The sequence below is a fragment of the Eretmochelys imbricata genome, chromosome 7 (genome assembly GCF_965152235.1).
Source record: "Eretmochelys imbricata isolate rEreImb1 chromosome 7, rEreImb1.hap1, whole genome shotgun sequence".
Classification (NCBI taxonomy): domain Eukaryota; kingdom Metazoa; phylum Chordata; order Testudines; family Cheloniidae; genus Eretmochelys; species Eretmochelys imbricata.
Genome location: NC_135578.1, coordinates 7,506,541 through 7,524,751, shown reverse-complemented (window position 1 = coordinate 7,524,751; position 18,211 = coordinate 7,506,541). Strand labels below are relative to the sequence as shown.

At 43.3% G+C, this 18,211-nt stretch overlaps 1 protein-coding gene across 1 annotated transcript in view; it reads left to right on the top strand.

The window, feature by feature from the left end:
- The window catches only part of LRIG1 (leucine rich repeats and immunoglobulin like domains 1), a 125,888-nt gene that overhangs the window by 42,826 nt on the left and 64,851 nt on the right, over nucleotides 1–18,211 (top strand). The window contains exons 2-3 of the mRNA XM_077821285.1: nucleotides 9,854–9,925; nucleotides 15,663–15,737. Of these exons, the coding sequence (XP_077677411.1) occupies nucleotides 9,854–9,925; nucleotides 15,663–15,737 (147 nt within the window). The remainder of the gene's footprint in view (nucleotides 1–9,853; nucleotides 9,926–15,662; nucleotides 15,738–18,211) is intronic.

Sequence of the window (18,211 nt, the reverse complement as noted above, 5' to 3'; positions counted from 1 at the left end):
CAGAGCACTGTAATCTAATGGTTATAGAGGGGGAACCAGGTGGCCAGACTTCTGTTCCTGGCTCTGCCACTGACCTGCTTGTCAAATCGCTTAACGTCTCTATACCTCAGGGTTTGTCTATACTTGAAACACTACAGCGACTCTGCTGTAGCACTGTAGTGTGGACGCTGCCTGTTCCCCCCGTTAGTGTAGGTATGCCACCTCTCCAAGTGGTGGTCGCCAGGTCAGTGGAAGAATTCAGTGCTGTCTACCCTGGGGGTTAGGTTAGTTTAACTGCACCACTCGGGGGTGGGTTTTTCACACTCCTAAGTGATGTAGCTGAGTTGACCTAACCTTTTAATGTAGACCAGGCCTCAGTTTTCTCATTTGGAGCTTGATTCTACTCCCATTCGAAATGAATGACACAACTCCCATTGCTGTCAATGGAATAAGATCGAGCCTTTGTGAAATAAGAATATATTCATCTCTCTCATTGGAAAGTTGAGATTCAGGGTATGTCTACACTCACTGCAGCTGTAGCAGAGACACTTACTACCGTGATGGAAAAAGTTTTCCTGTTGCTGTAGCAAATCCATCTCTCTGAGAGGCAGTAGTTAGGTCAGTGGAAGAATTCTTCTGCCCACCTAGCAGGGTTATGCTGGGGCTTAGGTCAGCTTAATTATATCACATAGGATGTGAATTTTTTCACGGCCCTGAGCAATGTTAATTAAGCCAACCTAATTCTGTAGTGTAGATGTTCGTAAACCTCGGAGATCCTCAGAAACTTTGCACATAGATTGAAACTTATTTTTATGTTAATGCTAATTCTTTTAAAAAGAAATTTCCTTAAAATGCTTGGGGAATCAATTTAATGGGGAATCAATTTAATGGGACACTTCTAAAAATAATATCCGTGAAAACAATCCATACTAGTTTGCTTAAGACTGTTGAAACTGAAGGAATTTCGAGATCTTGGGTTATATACAAATGTGTTTTTACAGGGCCTAAAATAACCGGATGCTGTCCTTTTAAAGAAACAAAGTGACATCTAAGAACTTGGTTTTCTTAGGTTTAGAAGCACCAACTGTAGTTTGATATTATTTAGCAAAAGGGTTTTTTGTCTTTGTAAGTCACTGAACATTTTATTTTCCCCTTCTCTCTGGGAGAATTGATAGCTTTTAGATTCTTTAAAATTTCCAGCCTGCCTCAAGCATTGTGCAAGTTGATCACACAGTTCTGGTGATTGCTTACTGGATTTGCATGCACCAATGTCTTTGCATGCCAAATATGTGCTGTCCTTCTCTTGTGGGTGAAAACAGTTGCACACGCAAAGTGGCAGGGGAAAAACTCAGCCCAAGACTTGTCACCTAAAGTTGCTTAAATAAGCTGAAGATATTTCATAATTTCTTAAATTGTGAATATCAACTGTGTGTTGAGTTATATTGTAGTACAGTACATTGGATTCCAGCTGTGTTTTTTTAATTAGAATTTGAAGATTTTTATTAATAACGGAATATAACTGCAACAGGTATTGCTTCTTTGGTAATCATTCTACATTAATTTCCGTTAATCAGTATTATTGTTAGTCATTGCTTAGAAAGATTCACAGTGCACTTGTTTGGTAGCTGGATGGCTTCTTATGGTTTGTCTTCACTGAAAGGTTAACTCATGATTATAACTCAAGCATTGCCCTTAAGTTGACTCACAAAAACCTTCATTCAGGTGTGGTGCATTTAAGTCTAGTTGGTGCATTTAAGCTGCTGTTAAGTCGAGTTGGCCGGCATGAGGGGAGGTATAGGCTAACGCTCAAGTAACACAACTTGTCAGCTGCTATATTGAATGCTCTGAGTTGTGGATGCAGGTTAATGCCACTCAGATGCTGCTGGACTTCCAATGTCTTCCCACAATTCCCCAGCTGTTGCCACTCCTCCATCTCTAGGTACAGCTGGCGTGCTCTTAGCAAAGCATATTGTGCTTGTCATGGCAACAAACTACTGCTGACCTACTTGTCCCCGCTTCACCTGCTCTGTATCAGCCTCTTTTTTTTTTCCGAAATGAGGGTCACATGGATTGTGCTAATGTCAGCGTTTGGCACAGACCAATTTGAATGGAGTGTTGCCAGGCTAACCCCACTTCCAGCCACGTACCCAGAAAGGGCAGGCAAACTTTGACTGGAAACTCTTTGGGGCAGGGACTATCTTTTTCTGTGTTTCTACAGTGCCCATCACAGTGGGGTCTTGATGTATGACCAGGGCTCCTAGGCTCTACCTTCATACAGTAATTAATAATTCCCTCATAATACACTGCAAAATAATTCATGGAGTGGCTCAATTTACTGCAGTGCTAAGAACCAGAGGAAGGATGGCAGCTCGAGTGCTGTTTTGCATGGTGACTGTTCTTACTCGAGGAAGGCTAACATGAAGGAAATAACTTGAGTGCAGACCAGTTAACTCTGCTGCATAGATAAACCCTTAGTATTTTTCCTTCCTGAATAGAGTTTAAAGACTATTATGTAACAAGCCTGATTTTTAGAACAGTGACTTTTCAGAGCTGACCTGGCTTACAAAATGCTTAGATGTGGATCAAAATATATCAAGATGACATGCTTTGTATAGTAATGCTTATTTATATGAACACAGGAGAATATAGACCCTTGGAAGTGATACAATTCATCTACACAGTGTATTTTATTTTAATGCATGGGTCTGGGACTTGACTTGACAGAGGCCATTTGGAAGATTGAAAAACTTAGTTACCATTGAAAAGTCGATAAAGAAAAACTGCTATATATACACACATGACTGTGGAAATTACAACTTTTGAAGGAGCTTGACTTATTTTATCCCTGGAAATGAGATGCATAAGGTTGTAATGTAATGATTATTTTAAAAGTTTAGAAGATAGGAATTTCCAGAATGGATTGGACCAGTGGTCCATATGTTCCAATATCCTTGTTCTGACAGTACAAGACACGTAATCTCTGCTGCAGAAAGCAGTTAAGGAATAACCTGCCCAGTGGGAAAAAGTTCTTCCTAACCCTCATTTTGTGGAGGATGGCTTGTGTGGCTCCCCTGAGTTACCACTATCTCTAGACACAGATTGGTAAATCTGGTTCAGTTGCAAATCGTCCCATGAAGTGCTGCTGTCAGGATCTGAATGAGTTACAACAGCCTCTAGGCTGCTCTAATTTATGGCAGGGGAGCAAACTGGGTGCTTGGCTTGCCTGGGTTGGGGGGGCACAAAAGTGGTCTAAAGCTAAATTTGAAAAACCCTCCACCCCGCAGTACACCTCCAAGATATTCTTAGGCCATATCAGCTGTTGACATTTTTTGGGGGCTGGAAAAAGTATTGTTACCTCTCATTATCCCTGCTAGATGGGTAGTAAGTTGAACTTTGAATTTCTCCAGTGAAGGGGATTCCACAGCCTTTTCTGGAATTTGTGAACTGGTTTAAATTCAAGCAGGCTCTGTTCTACAGTTGCTTGTCTTCAGAAACAGGAACATGTTTCCCCTCCCCCCCCCCCATATCCCTCCCCCAAGTAAATCTGCTTCTTTTCCAACCAAGTGTGTGCTGTGCGGTAAAGCATCTGCAAACATTTGGGAATGGGCGGGTGTCTGTTCAATATACTGTGGACTAGGCAGCTATCTTTCAACAGATTAGCAAGAGGAATTTCTATTGCAGGGCTCAATTGTTCAAGGCTCTCCGCTCCTTTTGTGCGTGAACAGTGAAAAGTTGTGTTATGACAACGGTTGACAAAATGTTTAATGAAAGCCGCAGCTGGCAGTAACAAGAGTTCCCAGACATTCTCCCTTCCTCTCCTGCCTGTCACTGCAAGGTGCAGATATAGTTTGGACACAGTGTTCTTCACTGACAGATAAATGGCTTTGACTTACGGATCTGAAACTCACCGCACTGAGCAAAATTCTGCTGCCGCTGTGGATTGCACAGGCTGGAAATCATTTGTGTGTTTATTCATTTGTCTGGCAAACAATCCAATAATTTTTGTTTTGAAAGGAAGGGTTGTTTTTTGCTTTTTGCTTTTGTTTTGGTTTGTACCAGTAAGCAGCGTGAACAAAGCACACTATGAATGCGGCTGCATTAGCTCCTTGATTGCCCCTTGGGATGTGTGGAAAGAGAATTTTATATAGCATTCTCCGGCTGAGAAAAGTCATGCAGCTCCTTGGCATTTGGTCTCCCTTTAAAGGAGGCGTTCATTGGTAAAACTGACTTTGGATGTGCAGCATTATGGCACCTAAAGAGCATGGGGGGAGGTTGAGAATCAGGATGTGCACCTGATTATTTAGCCAGGATTCCTTGCCCCAACTCAAATATACACTGCCATCTTCTTAATCATGTTTACAAAGTTCAGTGGCCCGCAGTGCCATTTTACAGTCCCATATGAAGGCAAACACTACTGGATGGTTCAAAGACGACAATGGACAAATACACATAGAAGGGCCCCTCCTGCATCAATTGAACATAGTCTCAATTCTTGATCATGCCTACTTTAGTGACAGGTATGGACAAAGTTTACATACCAGCACATCGCTGGATTAGCCGATCAAAGGAAGAAATGAAGAATTTGTAATAGTTAAATCTAAAGCATAACATGGTTGCAGAGTACTGCACAACGTATAAAGCCAAACTAGCTTTAAAAAAAAAAACAAAAAAAAACAAAAAACTCAGGTTGATAAGAATCCTCTTTCGATTCCAACAGGAGACTGTCATCCACAAGCTGAATTGTAGTAGCAACCCACTGGCTAATCACACTGGCTGAACTCATTCTCCAGACAATATTCTGGAGTTTGTGGTCACCGGGTTCTGGCTTCTTGGGGATACATGAAATGATGTAACTGAAGATGATATTCACATAAGGCTACTTTGTTGCAGCTTCAGAGCTCACAGGTAACTTGGCTAGTACTTTAGGGGCATGCTGGGTGCAGATTTTTTTGTAATAAGAAATTTTAAAACATATGGCAGAAGTATTTGCCCAACCCAAGAGCCATTTAGTTATTGCATGGTTCAGGCACGGCATTAGACAAAGGAATTCCTCATGAAAAACAAACAAACGGCTTGCTCGCTCTCAGCTGTGGTATATTAGAAACTTGATCATTTATACTAATTGGAGAACCGTTTCTCTGGTACGTCTTTCCAGTGTTTCTGATCCTGGCACCCCTATGCCACTCATCTTCTCCTGCTGCTCTGTGTGAAGTTGATTTGGAGAGGATCAAAGCCAATGGTGAATTAACAAACAGTAGCCATGGCTTTTTGTATTTTTTTTTTTTTGCATTTAAACTAGTCTTTAGACTGCACAGAACATTCTCTTCCTTGTCGTTTATTTGCATTCCAGTAGCACCTAGAAGCTTCCTACCAAGATTGGAGCCTCATTGCGCTAGGCACTGTACGAAATGAGACAGTCCCTACCTCAATTTTATTTACAAGACAAGCAAAGGGTGGCAGAGGGAACAGAAGCAGGGAGGAGAAACGGCTTGGTTACACAGCAGGACAGAGCCAAGAACAGAACCCAGGTGTCCTGACTCCTAATGTAGTACCCCTATCTACTGAATCATACTATGTTTCTTTAGCATTTGCATGTTCTGACCGAAGTGCCATAGACTCTGTATCAAGGAGCTGAATTCTGGAATAAACCCCCCTTGGGCTATTGGAGCTGCAGACTAGAAAGTCTCTGGCATCTTAACGTAAATTAAAACAGTGATGATCTTGCTGAAATACAGCTTATGAAAACGACTAGTACAATTGGAACAGGAGCTCCTGTGCTATTTGGTTTGATATATTCCATTTATTTTACGCTGACCCCATATTTTCAATGTTTGATGGGCTGCAGATTTCTGTATTGATAATGCAGGTCTGCACCGAATAGATGGGGTCAGCAGAAAGCGTGAGGTTTGGGTAGGTGCGGTAGGGTGAGTTGAGACTTAAGCACCTAGGCAGGCATGCAAAGGTGGGATAATCGGACATTATGATTAACTGAATGTTTCTGCCACTGTCCAGCAGTGAAATAGTTAACGAAGTTGACATATAAATTGTCCTGTAGATTTCAAAATTTGGCAGCCTAAAGTAATGAACAGGGATGGTTCACATGTATTGTTTCAGGATGTCTGGAGACTCAAGAAGATAGCACTGCATTGATTTACACTTGGTTCCTGTTTTTCAGATTGTATTTCATACCCCGTGAAAACCAAACAAACAACTCCCTCCCCCCTCCCCAACAAATTTAGATATTGGTGCCAAATTCTGGAGCGAGGGGTGGAGTCGGTAAATTCCATGGGTCTGGTTGGAATAGGCAAAATACTATCATGACACACGAAGAGCCAGATACTTGTGTGATGGCTCTGAGAGTCTTCAGATCTCTGGAACCATATCAACAATATAAAAAATTACCTTTAGTCACCGTAACCTGTGAGCAAGAGAAGCTTTAACCTGCTGAGATCTTTGCTTTCATGTCATCATGCTTAAGTGTTTGAAGCACTGATCGAGACAGCAGAAGCTCCTTCCCTTCCCAGGTGTGCAGCGTATCTGAGTTTTTAAAGGCCAGTATACCCACAGGGGGGAGATATTTTGCATTCACGACTAAAGACTAAAATGTTGTGATCACATAGTTCAGAATTATCCTTCAACCATTGTTCGGAAAACAAAGTGTGTCACATAGTGAAGATGATGTTTCAGCTAAACAAGAAAGCCCCCGCCTTTCCCATGTGATATTCCTCTGTAATGTTTTCTGCTGCTTTCCTTACCTGTAACATGGAGACGATACTTTCTTGTGTCAGAGGGGTGGTTTGATGTTTGCAGAGAGCTTTGAAATCCTGGCATAGAAGGTACATTATAAATGGAAAGTATTATAACATTAATTTTTATGATTTGGTTTCTTTGCGGAATGTGATTTTTTGTAATACACAGCACACCACACCAGCATAATGGTTATAGCATGAAACTATGCTAGCTGGCTGCATTCATGAATTTAGAAGCTGCTTAGCTGCAAAAACAAGTTGATCAGAATTAGGAGGATTGCAGGCTTTGTCCCTGATTCTGTATGCTGCTTGGGTAGGGGCGCAGGGGTCTGCTCGCATGGAGCAGCTTTCAGGATTGAGCCTTAGTGCATGTGTTGACTGCAAAATTAGCCCAGCCTGTTACCCAGGTGTTGCCCCTAGCCCACCCATCCACACACAGCCCTCCCACCTGAGCTTAGTGGTGCTTTCAGTCTGGGCTATCTGGCCCACAGGGGTATGACTCAGAGTTCTACTTTCAGATGGGCTGGTGACTCACCTATTGGAATGAGGATGCAGGCTAAATAACGCCAGTGCTGATAATCTTCCAGTGCCTTCCCACCCGTCCCCTGCTCCTCCTTCCGTATGCCCCAAAGGCCAGACACGTTCTCTCGCAACTCACTGGGAAGGAATCATAGAGCAGCTCAGCTTACTGCAAAGCAAAGAACCATGCAGTATGTCCCCAGAAGCCCTAGCACCGCCAGTGAAGACATGGTAATTCGACTGTGGCTTGGCAGGGTGGATGCTGACCCCTGGTCTAGGCTAAGCCGGGCACGCAGACCTTGATGCTGATTATGCAGGCTATCTCTGCAGTGAAGACACACCCTTAGAAACAAATGCTTTACCACGAGTCTGTTTCAACCCTTGGATTCTGAAGAATTGATGATAAAGCTCCATAGACCTTTTTTATCTGTATCAGTCTCTAGCTCTGCAATGTCAGATCTTCATCTGCACAAGGTCCTGATGCTGGCCACAGAGGAAGTATGGTTCAGTAGTTAGGGCACTAGCCCATGGCCAACCTGGGTTTAATTCCTTGCTCTGCCACAGACTTCCTGTGTGACTGTGGGCATATCACTTAGCCTCTCTGTGCCACAGTTCTCCATCTGTACATTGGGGCTAATGGCATGTCCCTACCTCCAAGGGGGTTGTAAGGATAATATATTGGATTGTGAAGTGCTCCGATAATACAGTAATGGGGGCCATATAAATATCTAAGGTAGAAAGATATATTTTCATTTATACCAAGCCCTTTATTCTGTCAGGACAGGGTAAAGAGGTCCTTAGTGTACATTGAAATCCACCCCAAGAAGGTTTTCGCTTCGACTATGTTTCTGCTAACCCAGTGGTAGCACCAATAGGAATGTTTCCCCAAAATTCCCTAGTGTAGAACATGCCTCAGACAGCTTTCTTTTTCTGTTCCAGGCCTGTAGGATGTTCTCTGTTGTACACTCCTTTTTGGTTTGTACTCAGGGCGCAGACAAGCTCAAACCTGATTTTGCCTTGTGGTTTTTAAAAAAAAAAAAAAAAAAAAGTTGTAATATAATCTCTGGACAAATTGCACTTTAATTGTAGTTGTGCTATGAATATGGACTTGGCTTTCAAATGTTACTCTTGGTTTAAACTGTAGTTTGACTTTTATTTAGATAAACGTCATTGAGTTCATTGTGAAATGGATATCTGCGCTAGGCTAGTATTGATTTAAAGGTCTCCTGAGTGTTTTAAAAGACAGTAGGCGCGTAAAGGACAGCATATTTTGTTAAAATAGATGCTTATATGATATTTCAGACCTAGATTCTAGTGTAGCTATTAAGGATCTACACTGTGCTGTCAATAGGCATTGTCCTCTTTCACAGCAGGTATTTGCAGAAGATTGCATGTTTCATGCTAGCCAAAGAAGACTTTCGAAGTAGTGCAACTTTTCCACGTGTGAGGGAAAAATTACACCGTTTCCAGTGAGCAATTGAGCATTCTGAGCAGCTGAATTTTGGGGGGTTTATCTAAACCTAAGCCATCAACCTTTTGGGTCAGATTCAGAGATGGCATATAGACAGTACAAACTCCAGATCAGTGAGAGGATGTGACCTCCGTGCAGAGGAGGCAAAAGGCCTGGGTTGTAGCAGGAATAATAGCCTAAAGCAGGCTGTCAAAATGATGTAAAACTAAAGCAGGCCACTTCATATTTATCTTACATCTGCGTACACTTGCTTTTTTCCCCGCTATAACCCCAGCTATCTGCCTCTTCCTTTTGTATGTTTTTACCAACACCACCTGCATCCCATTAATGAGCCCCCATTTGAGTCTCACACATTGCTAGTTGATTGGGTTTTAATCAGCATTTACTCTATCAGTAACTCCTCCTTACCTGAATTCAGGCAGGTTTTACCTGTAATGTGGGGTTTGCTGATCATGCAGATGTGGGATGAAAAATCTGAATGGAACTTGGGGAGTTGAGGGTTTCGCAAAGCTTAGTTCTTTAGAACTGGTGCTGTGTATTTGTTTTCTCACACAATGTTGTTCATTAATTATCCTAGTCTGCCCAAGGGTTATTCACTGCAGTGGCGGTGAGTGTTTGCGCAACCACAGTCCCAATAATTTGGCACAATTGTGGATGAAATACATGCAACACCATATAGTGAGTTCCAGGCCAAAGTCTGTGGTAAAAAGGAACCCATTCAGACGTATTGATGGATGTAACCTTGTTAGAAAATGTAGAGTACGTACTGAGAAGGAGATTCGCTGATATAATTCACAGGGAAATAACCTGTTTATCTGTGATCAGTAGCTTGGTTATGAATAACCAGAAAGAAAACAGTAAACTTAAATGTATCCTGTTAAGACAAATTAACTGCATATATTAATATGAATGGGGGAAAACCTAGGGAATACCTGTATATGTTCTGCTAGGAGAAACAAAGTATTCGGCTTGTTTACTCAGCAGAAAGTTTCTCTTCCCCCTTCACCCGATTTCTTAAGTGCTCTTGTAAAATAGCAGATCATCTCACAATGCAATCTGGAATAATTAAGATGACCCGGTTTTGCTGAGCACAGTGACTGTAGTTTGCTGATCCCACTGTCTCTTATTTTAATAGAAACCTGAGCTACAACAAGTTGACGGAGATCGATCCTTCTGCCTTTGCCGAGCTGCCGAACCTACGGGAAGTGTAAGTATTTTTCCCAAGGCTTTTAATTGCATTTTTGCCAGGATGGCTCACGGAGGTTTCCCAAGACACCCCTTAGTTGACTTGGATCAGCAGATCGGACATGGTGTATTTTTCATACTGTACCTGTGTGCTACCTTTTTTTGTAAATCAGTCAATTAGTAGAACACAACATCTCAATTAAACTGGCATGCAGCTATTGGAAATCATTGGTGTTTGCCTCACTGTCTGCTTCATGCATGGCTCTGTGGGAGTAGCTCAGTTAACGCACCTGAGCGCACACACGACTCTTTGCTGAAAGACTATCCCTGCAGCAAGGCAGAACAGACTGAGCTGTGACATCTGATGCCAGCCTAACCCAAATCTCCCAGGAAACAAAGGTGTAGTGTAATGGACAAGAAAGCACTTAACTCTGTCTCTTCCTGCCACTGGAGTTTGTATTGCTTTTGGAACCAGTACAAATTTTGTTTGCAGTCTGCTTTGAGAACCTAAACGATGGGTTTTGTTTCATGTTTTTTGGGGGGGCTGGAGAAGGACAGAGTACTAGTAAAAGAGATCCCCTCATCACAGATGATATTATTAGAAGGAATTTCAACCCTGGACTTGCAAGGCTCTCATAACTCTGATCTCTGTAAACATTCACTGGTTAATGCCCACGCTGCTGCTCTGATTGTCGGATGTTAATAGTACTTCCATGAGCCCTGACTTGAGGTAGTGAAAAATGAAAGTGACTCAGTGTCTTCAGTGGTGGGTTGAGGTAATGGTCTTTCATTAGAATGTTAAATTACTGGCATGCTTGAGGTTTGGTTTCTGTTGGAAAAGCTTCTGATGCCCCCTGGGAAGCTGAGGAAACATTTCCTTTTAGAAATGCCACTGTAGGTATTGTGTGTTTCTTCTTGTCCTTCATCCCTTTTCATTAAGCATTGGCTCTTGTGCCCAATCCTGACTTCCTCAGGTGGGCAAAACAATTTACATCATCTGGAGTCTTGTCTGACTGATGCCTGCAGGATTGGACCCTACAGATGAACCTGCTACTTCTCCTCCTGCCTAATCTTCTGTGGCCCTCCTGATTACAGAGCAGTCAGTTGGTTATTAAGTAACAGGTTCATGATCTTAGATGCAGCAAGAGGAGCTGGAGTGCTCTGAGACAAGCATGATTATTTATAAGAGCAACAATGAGTTAAAGGGAGAGATATAGACCAGCAGAAATGGTTTCTGTATAATGTATCTTCCAAGTTCATTAAACTCCGGAAAGCCTTAAATTGCTCAGGGTGTAGAGAATAGAACCACAGAGCCAGTCCCACTAGTCTTGTGTCACTGAATGTTACCCTAACACGACAGTGGCTTGGTGGTGGTTTTATACGTGAAAGTACCTGAAGGCCTATGACCTCAGGGGCTAGCTGGGCGTGTGAAGATTGGAAGCTTGGTACCTCAATTCTTATTGCCTATATTGTACCCAGTGAGGATGGGGCTCCATTGCACTAGGCGTTGTACCAATACAGAGTAAGGGCTTGTCTACACTACCCAATCCGGCAGGTATAGATGCGATAAATCGACTGCTGAGCTCTCTCCCATTGATTCCGGTACTCCACCAGAACGAAAAGCATAAGCGGAGTCCATGGGAGAGCATCAGCTGTCAACTTACCGCAGTGAAGACACCATGGTAAGTAGATCTAAGTACGTCAACTTCAGCTACGCTATTCACGTAGCTGAAGTTGCATATCTTAGATTGACCCCGCGCGGTAGTGTAGACAAGCCCTAAGAGATTCTCTGCCCTGAAGAGTTTACCACCCAGAAGGGGGAAAGGGATACAGCGCACAAGCAAAGTAAAGGAAGACCCTTCTCAAGCCTCAGCCCATCAATAACTGGTCTCTCAGTGAATCAAGACGAGAATTGAGATCTGGGAGCATTACCTCTGATTGAGCCACTTTACTGGGATAGACATAAAGGGGTGTTGCCAAATTAAAAATCACACTGAAGTGAGAGAACTGTTGTTACATATTGTTGTTACAAGCCAGTCAGTGCTACAACAGGAGGGCGACAATTGAAACACATTGGAGGAAAATGGGCTAGAGTCTCAATTACATTAAAGCTCCTTTACACCCCTGTGGCAATTTAAAGGGATCCTACAATGGATGTAAATGGGAATTAAGCCCAAATTATGTAAAGTATGTTCATGTGTGCGCCTGTGCACACACAATGTAAATTTTATTTCCAGTTTATTTTGTGTATTTGACTGCACTTTGCAGCTAGTCACTGTAGAATTGGTCAGTTACTTTTCCCGTTTTGTGTTTTGCCAGCTTTGCTCACCGCCACAGGGGAGAGAGACTTTTTTTTTTTTTTTAAGATAGAGAAAAACTTATTGTAAAACCACACAGTTTGAAAGGGGGAACTCAGGAGGCAGGTGAAGTACCTGAAAACGTCCTCAAAAACAACAAGGAGTCCGGTGGCACCTTAAAGACTAACAGATTTATTTGGGCATAAGCTTTCGTGGGTGTAAAAACCACTTCTTCAGATGCATGGAGTGAAAATTACAGATGCAGGCATTATATAATGACACATGAAGAGAAGGGAATTACCTCACAAGTGGAGAACCAGTGTTGACAGGGCCAATTCAATCAGTGTGGATGTAGTCCACTCCCAATAATAGATGAGGAAAGCTTCCTGTAACTCTTTTTAAGTGACCAGATTTCTAGTTGGGTTTGTCCTTTACAATACACACAAACACACCAAACCGAACTCACCAGTGTGATTTTTATAGTGGCATGGTGACGACTGTATTGCCTTCCCACCCCCTGGTACTTTTGAAGATTTTAGGAGAATGTTAACATCTGTTTTGTTTAATGGTCAAACAAGGTGGACCCCGCTTACAGTGCATTTTGAAACAGGTAACCTCCATTGGGGGCGGGGGCGGGGGGAATGTTTATAGGCAATGACTTCACTATGCATTGGTTTGGTTATGCCACAGACTTCCTATGTGACTCTGTGTGAGTTCTTGCTCTGTGCCTCAGTTCTCCACCTGTAAAATGGGGATAATAATCTTTCCTCCTCCTCCTTCTCATATTAATATGCTATTGGCATTAGCTGGAAGCCCATGTGAAATCAAATACTTGCATAGTATATGAGAAGCCAAAAGAAAGTTCTGTGGTAGATTCACTGTGGAATTCCCCGCCCACACACACACACAATGTACAAAACCAGGATTAATTTAAATTGCCCTTATCTCTTTCGTCCTCCCGTCTTGCACAAAGGATGGCACTGGTCCACTTCTCTTCTACACCTTCTGCTCATTACAAGTTGCTTTGCTCCTTGTGGCTGGCTTCTTATATTTGAGTCCAGGTCATGCGTAGTTTTGAAGCAGCTGCAAGAAAGATTTCTCCCTTCATTCCTTTGGAGGGGGATCTACCTTTGGCCTAGTAGTGTGTGGGGGGGAGTCAGGTATTTGTGTTGCATTATTATTAATTTTCAGCAGGCATCGTAAGGACCTCTCTGCGGGCTTTCGAATCAGAAAGGATTTTTTGCTAAGTGCAGCCGTGCATTGACCTCTTAAATTCACATTATAGCAGAGTCCTTCAGTCTATCCAGAGGAATAGTTTTATGAGGGGCAGGGTGGGATTGTATAAACAGGAGTCTAGAAAGATGGTAACGAGAGACCCTGTGAAATTCTGCATCATGGAGGGGGCTCCAGGACCCCAGGGGGTGTTAGTCTTGCAATGAGTGCTGCCCCTTGCTCTGTCTTGGCAGTGGCAAGGCTGTAATTGCTTCAGCATGGTCAGGGGGAAGCAAACAAGATGGCCAAGAAATTAGGTAATTTTCAAGCAGCCAGACAAGCGGCTGTTATAGTAATTAATTGACTAATTCACTGTACAAACAAGGGCTCTTTAAACTGAGGAAGAGCTGGTCACATGACACAGATCTGCTTTCACTCGGAGAAATGCTTCAAATATTAGGCTGTGGAAGAGACATTTCTGTATCCGATTGCTCAGTAGTGCAGTAGTAGCCAAACCTCCTCCTCAATTGTTGTTGGCTCTGCAGAACAGTAGCTGATGAGTAATGTTCTTCAGAAAGATTGCAGGTACCCCGATCAGAGCAAATGTTCGCTAGACGTGTGACAGATGCGTAAATAGAGTTAGTGACCCATTTTGAATTATTTAAAGTTATTGTATTTAACTTTTTTTTTTAACTGATGGGATTACGGCAACAAAATGGTGGCTTGTGGGCCTTTTTTGAACTACTTGCATGACACTTTTAACATACCATCATGGCTTTTTCTAGGTGTGTCTCTGCAGAGTGGCCTTGTGGACAGAGCACTGACCTAGGTTTCAGGTGACCTGACTTCTATTCCCAGCTCTGGTACTGACTTTCTGGGAGACCTTAGGCATGTCACTTCCCCCTTCCTGCACCTTCAAGACCCCATCTGTGAAATTAGGATAATGATACTGACCGCCTTTGGAAAGTGTTGTGAGATCTATGGATGAAAAATGCTAGATAAGAGTTAATTGTGCTCTTCAGTTTCTAAAACAGTTGAGCCAAGCAGCCAGTATCTTGCTTCCTGCCTGAGAGTAAGAATCAAGGTGACATGTCGGAACTCAATGTTCGTAGCAGAGATGAAGCCTACAGGTGTGGTAGGAGAGCTGGCCTGGGAGCCAGGAGATCTAGGATTAATTCCTGGCTCTCCCATGGACTACCGATGTGACCATGAACACATTACTACTCACTGCTAGGACAGCTTGTAGGACTTTGGCCTGTCTGTCTGTCTGTTCCTCCTCTTGGATGGAGCTTCTCCCATTTATCCTTGAGGCGGCTCTGGTGCTTACACCTGGTCCACACACAGTTTTTATGAATTTAACCAAACTAATTTTTTTTGTTAAAGTTGTACAGCCGCTGCTGTGGTCACAGTCCTGCTGGCAGAAAAGTGCCTTATATTATAGTTTATTCCCTAAATGTACCGGAATGAGTTATACCAGTATAATCACCAGTATAATCACCAATATAACTGCACCCAAACTAGAGAGCTATATGTAGACTAGTTTTGAACCAGTATAGTTAAAATGGTATAAAAATTGTGTGTAGACGAGCTCTTTGGGGCAGGGGCTTCTCCTACTATGCGTGTGTAGCATGGCTAGCACAGTGGGGCACGGATCACAGCTGAGGCCTATGGGTGCTTGTGCCAGACGAATAAATGCTGCTGATGGTCCTGAGGTTCCGTTCCCAGCTGTGCCACAGACTCCATCTCTCCGTGCCTCTGGTTTCCCATCAGAAAATGCGGCTCACTGTACCTGCACCCTTGGTGTCACGAGGTTTAATTTCACCTGTGGCTTGCTTGTGCTCCGCCTCTCATGAAAGATGCGATAGGTGTGCATATAATTATCCTCCCTCAAGCTTAGCTCCCACTAGCTTCCGTGGAAGCTGAGCTCGAGTGGGGGCCGTGCCATTAAGTGTCAACAGGTTGGTATGGTGTTCCACGAATGCTTTTCAGTGTGGCGGCAGCTCTTGTGTGTAACGGGGGGTTTAACCGGACATGCTTTTCGTAGTGACTTTGAGATAGGAACGGCAGATTCAGCAAACACCTGAATGTGGAAACATTTGCCAAATGATCAGACTTGTAGGCGAGTTACGCTCTTGATGACAGGTAATTAGCTGGGCGTTCATACAAAACACCTAACTCAAGCCAGATCAAGCTAGTACATACTTCATCCTGAGCTGCTTGTTTAAACAATTTAATTTCTGTTTGTTCCAGACGACTGAATAACAATGAGCTGACAGCAATTCCGTCCCTGAGATCTCCTTCTTCCCACATCGTCTCCCTCTATCTGTAAGTCATTGCTCCAGCATGCCTGATCTTTTTGCTTTCAACAGTCGGTTGTCATTTACAGGGTGGCATAAAGTGTCACTGACGGAACACAAGTTCCGGTGCCGCCAGCTTTTGGGCTTTTATGTGAGCCTCCTGATACGTGGTGGTTTTACTAAAGCCCAAACTCCTGGAGTCAGGAGAACCTCAGCTCTTATTAAAGCAAATCTCTAGCCTGAGTGATCGCAGAGAAATGCTGGAAGATGTGACCTGAGTGCACCCTAAAGGCTAAAATCCGGAAGGCAAATAAAAAGAAACTAAAATTAATTAATTAATGAATTAAAGAAATGTCAAGTGTTTAAGCCACTCATGATTTTGGGAGGCCTGACTTTTGACCATGGGGATAGCGGTAATACTGCAAGTCAGAGGGCTGTGCAGAGAACTTCCAATTCAGAGGCAGGGAAGCATTTCAGGAGTGGTAAACATCATGCAGGATAGTCACAGTCGGTAGTGAGACCGATTTTCAAATAAGGTGGAGCTTTCAGCCCCTGAGTCGCTGGAGAGAGAAGAGTGATGAGTAGGAGCATTCAGAGCAGCTGCCTTTTAATGAGCATTATGTAACTAAACTGGACTCTCATCTTCAGTTAGCAAACATTGGTATGAAAGTCTGAAATGTAACTTCTCAGGCATGGAGGTATTTCTCTCTCCCTCTAGTGATGGCTGGGATTACACATCTTAAAGGCTGTATAAAGGGAAACTTAGCCCACTGCTCAAAACCTGCTTCCTGCATTCTGAGTCAACTCTAAAATTTGCCCAGGGAGCGATCCAACCAGCTAAATCAGCAATGAACCAGCAGCATCCTTTATCAGTGCATTGTGGCTGGCCAGTAGGAACACCTTTGTGTCTTAGGCTTTAACCTTGTGTTTGCCTCACCTGTGTTTCGTTTTAAAAAACGAAACAATCAGCAGGCAGCACGGAGGGGACTTGGCTTAAAAATGCTGTTAATCATATTGCTGCTTGAGTCCGTAGCTCTGAGTTGTGTGCTGGCAGTGAGCCCTGTGTTCTGAAGGCAAAGCACGCCTGCTGACTGCCCCGTCTCTCTTTTTAAGTTAACTCTTTCCAAGGTCAAGAAGGAGCTGTGACGCTTAGCTGAGCACGGACTAGAGAGATGGTATTTTAGAAGGATTGTGTAGCTCTAACACACCCCTACTTTGTGTAAATGAAGCATGGGGTAGCTTGGGTTAGCATTGGTGTAACATTCAAAGGCCAAATGAAAATCTCGAACGCTAGGGTGAATTAGTTCTCAGAAATATTATTTTATGGAGTCATCCAAAATAGGCAGCTGCCCTTTATCATCTCAACAGAGCCTATGGAGATGCCTCCAATTTACCAGAGGGCTTGATGGCCCAGTTCTGCTCAGCAGCACCAGTGTAAATCTAGACTAATACATTTCATGTGAAGTGGAGCTGCTCTGGATTTCAGTGGCTGTGACTGAGCAGAATTTGACACTGAGACTCTGAGCTTTGGTTGCTATTTCAGAATGTTTCCCTTCCTCCATCCTGACACCTACAGAGGAATTGCTAGACTGGAACCGTCTTAGAGTAGTGAGCCATTCTGTCTCTGAGGGTCTGTCTACACTGCAATTAAAAACACATGGCTGGCCTGTGTCAGCTGACCCAGGCTAAGGTGCTGTTTAATTGCAATGTAAATGTTGGGCTCATGCTGGAGCCCGGGCTCTGGGACCCCATGAGCGATAGCCTGAACTTCTACATGGCAATTAAATCGTGGCTTAGCCTGAGCACCTAAGTCAGCTGACACAGGCCAGCCCTGAGTGTTTAATTGGAGTGTAGACAAACCCTGATAAGAGATCACCCCTGTCTGCTGATTGGGGCAGGGAGGAGGGAGGGCGGAGTGAGGGCAGCTGGCTTCAGCAGTGATACTGAGCATGCTCAGTCTGTGTGAGTATGCTTCAGTACAAGCCAAGCAACAAATCTGGGGGGGCACATGACCCCGCATTCCCCCCGCCCATGCGTCGCCTCTGCCTTCATGCTTCATTAAAAGATCCGGTAATCCCTCTAATCATAGGACTAGATCAAGGGGCCTCGAGAGGTCATCTAGTCCAGTCCCCTGCACTCATGGCAGGACAATTATGGAATACCGATAGCAGAAGTTTATTCCTAACCCTGTCCGTTGGGGGATTGGTGTATGCCCATAGACATGAAGGTTTATCCTCACCCTCCCTTTGTTTTTTTTGTTTTTTTTTTTTAACGTGGATGTTCTCATTATCCATATAGATAGCTAATGCTTTAATCTTTGAAAGTTTTTGGCCTCATTGATATCTTGTGGCCATAAATTCCACAGGTTAATTCTGTGTTGCATAAAAATAATTTCTTCCCATCAGTTGCCTTTCAATCAGTTTCATTGACTGTTCTTTGCTGTTGTATTAGGAGAGTGTAAATACAAGCACCAGATTTTATCTTCTCTGTACAATTCATTAT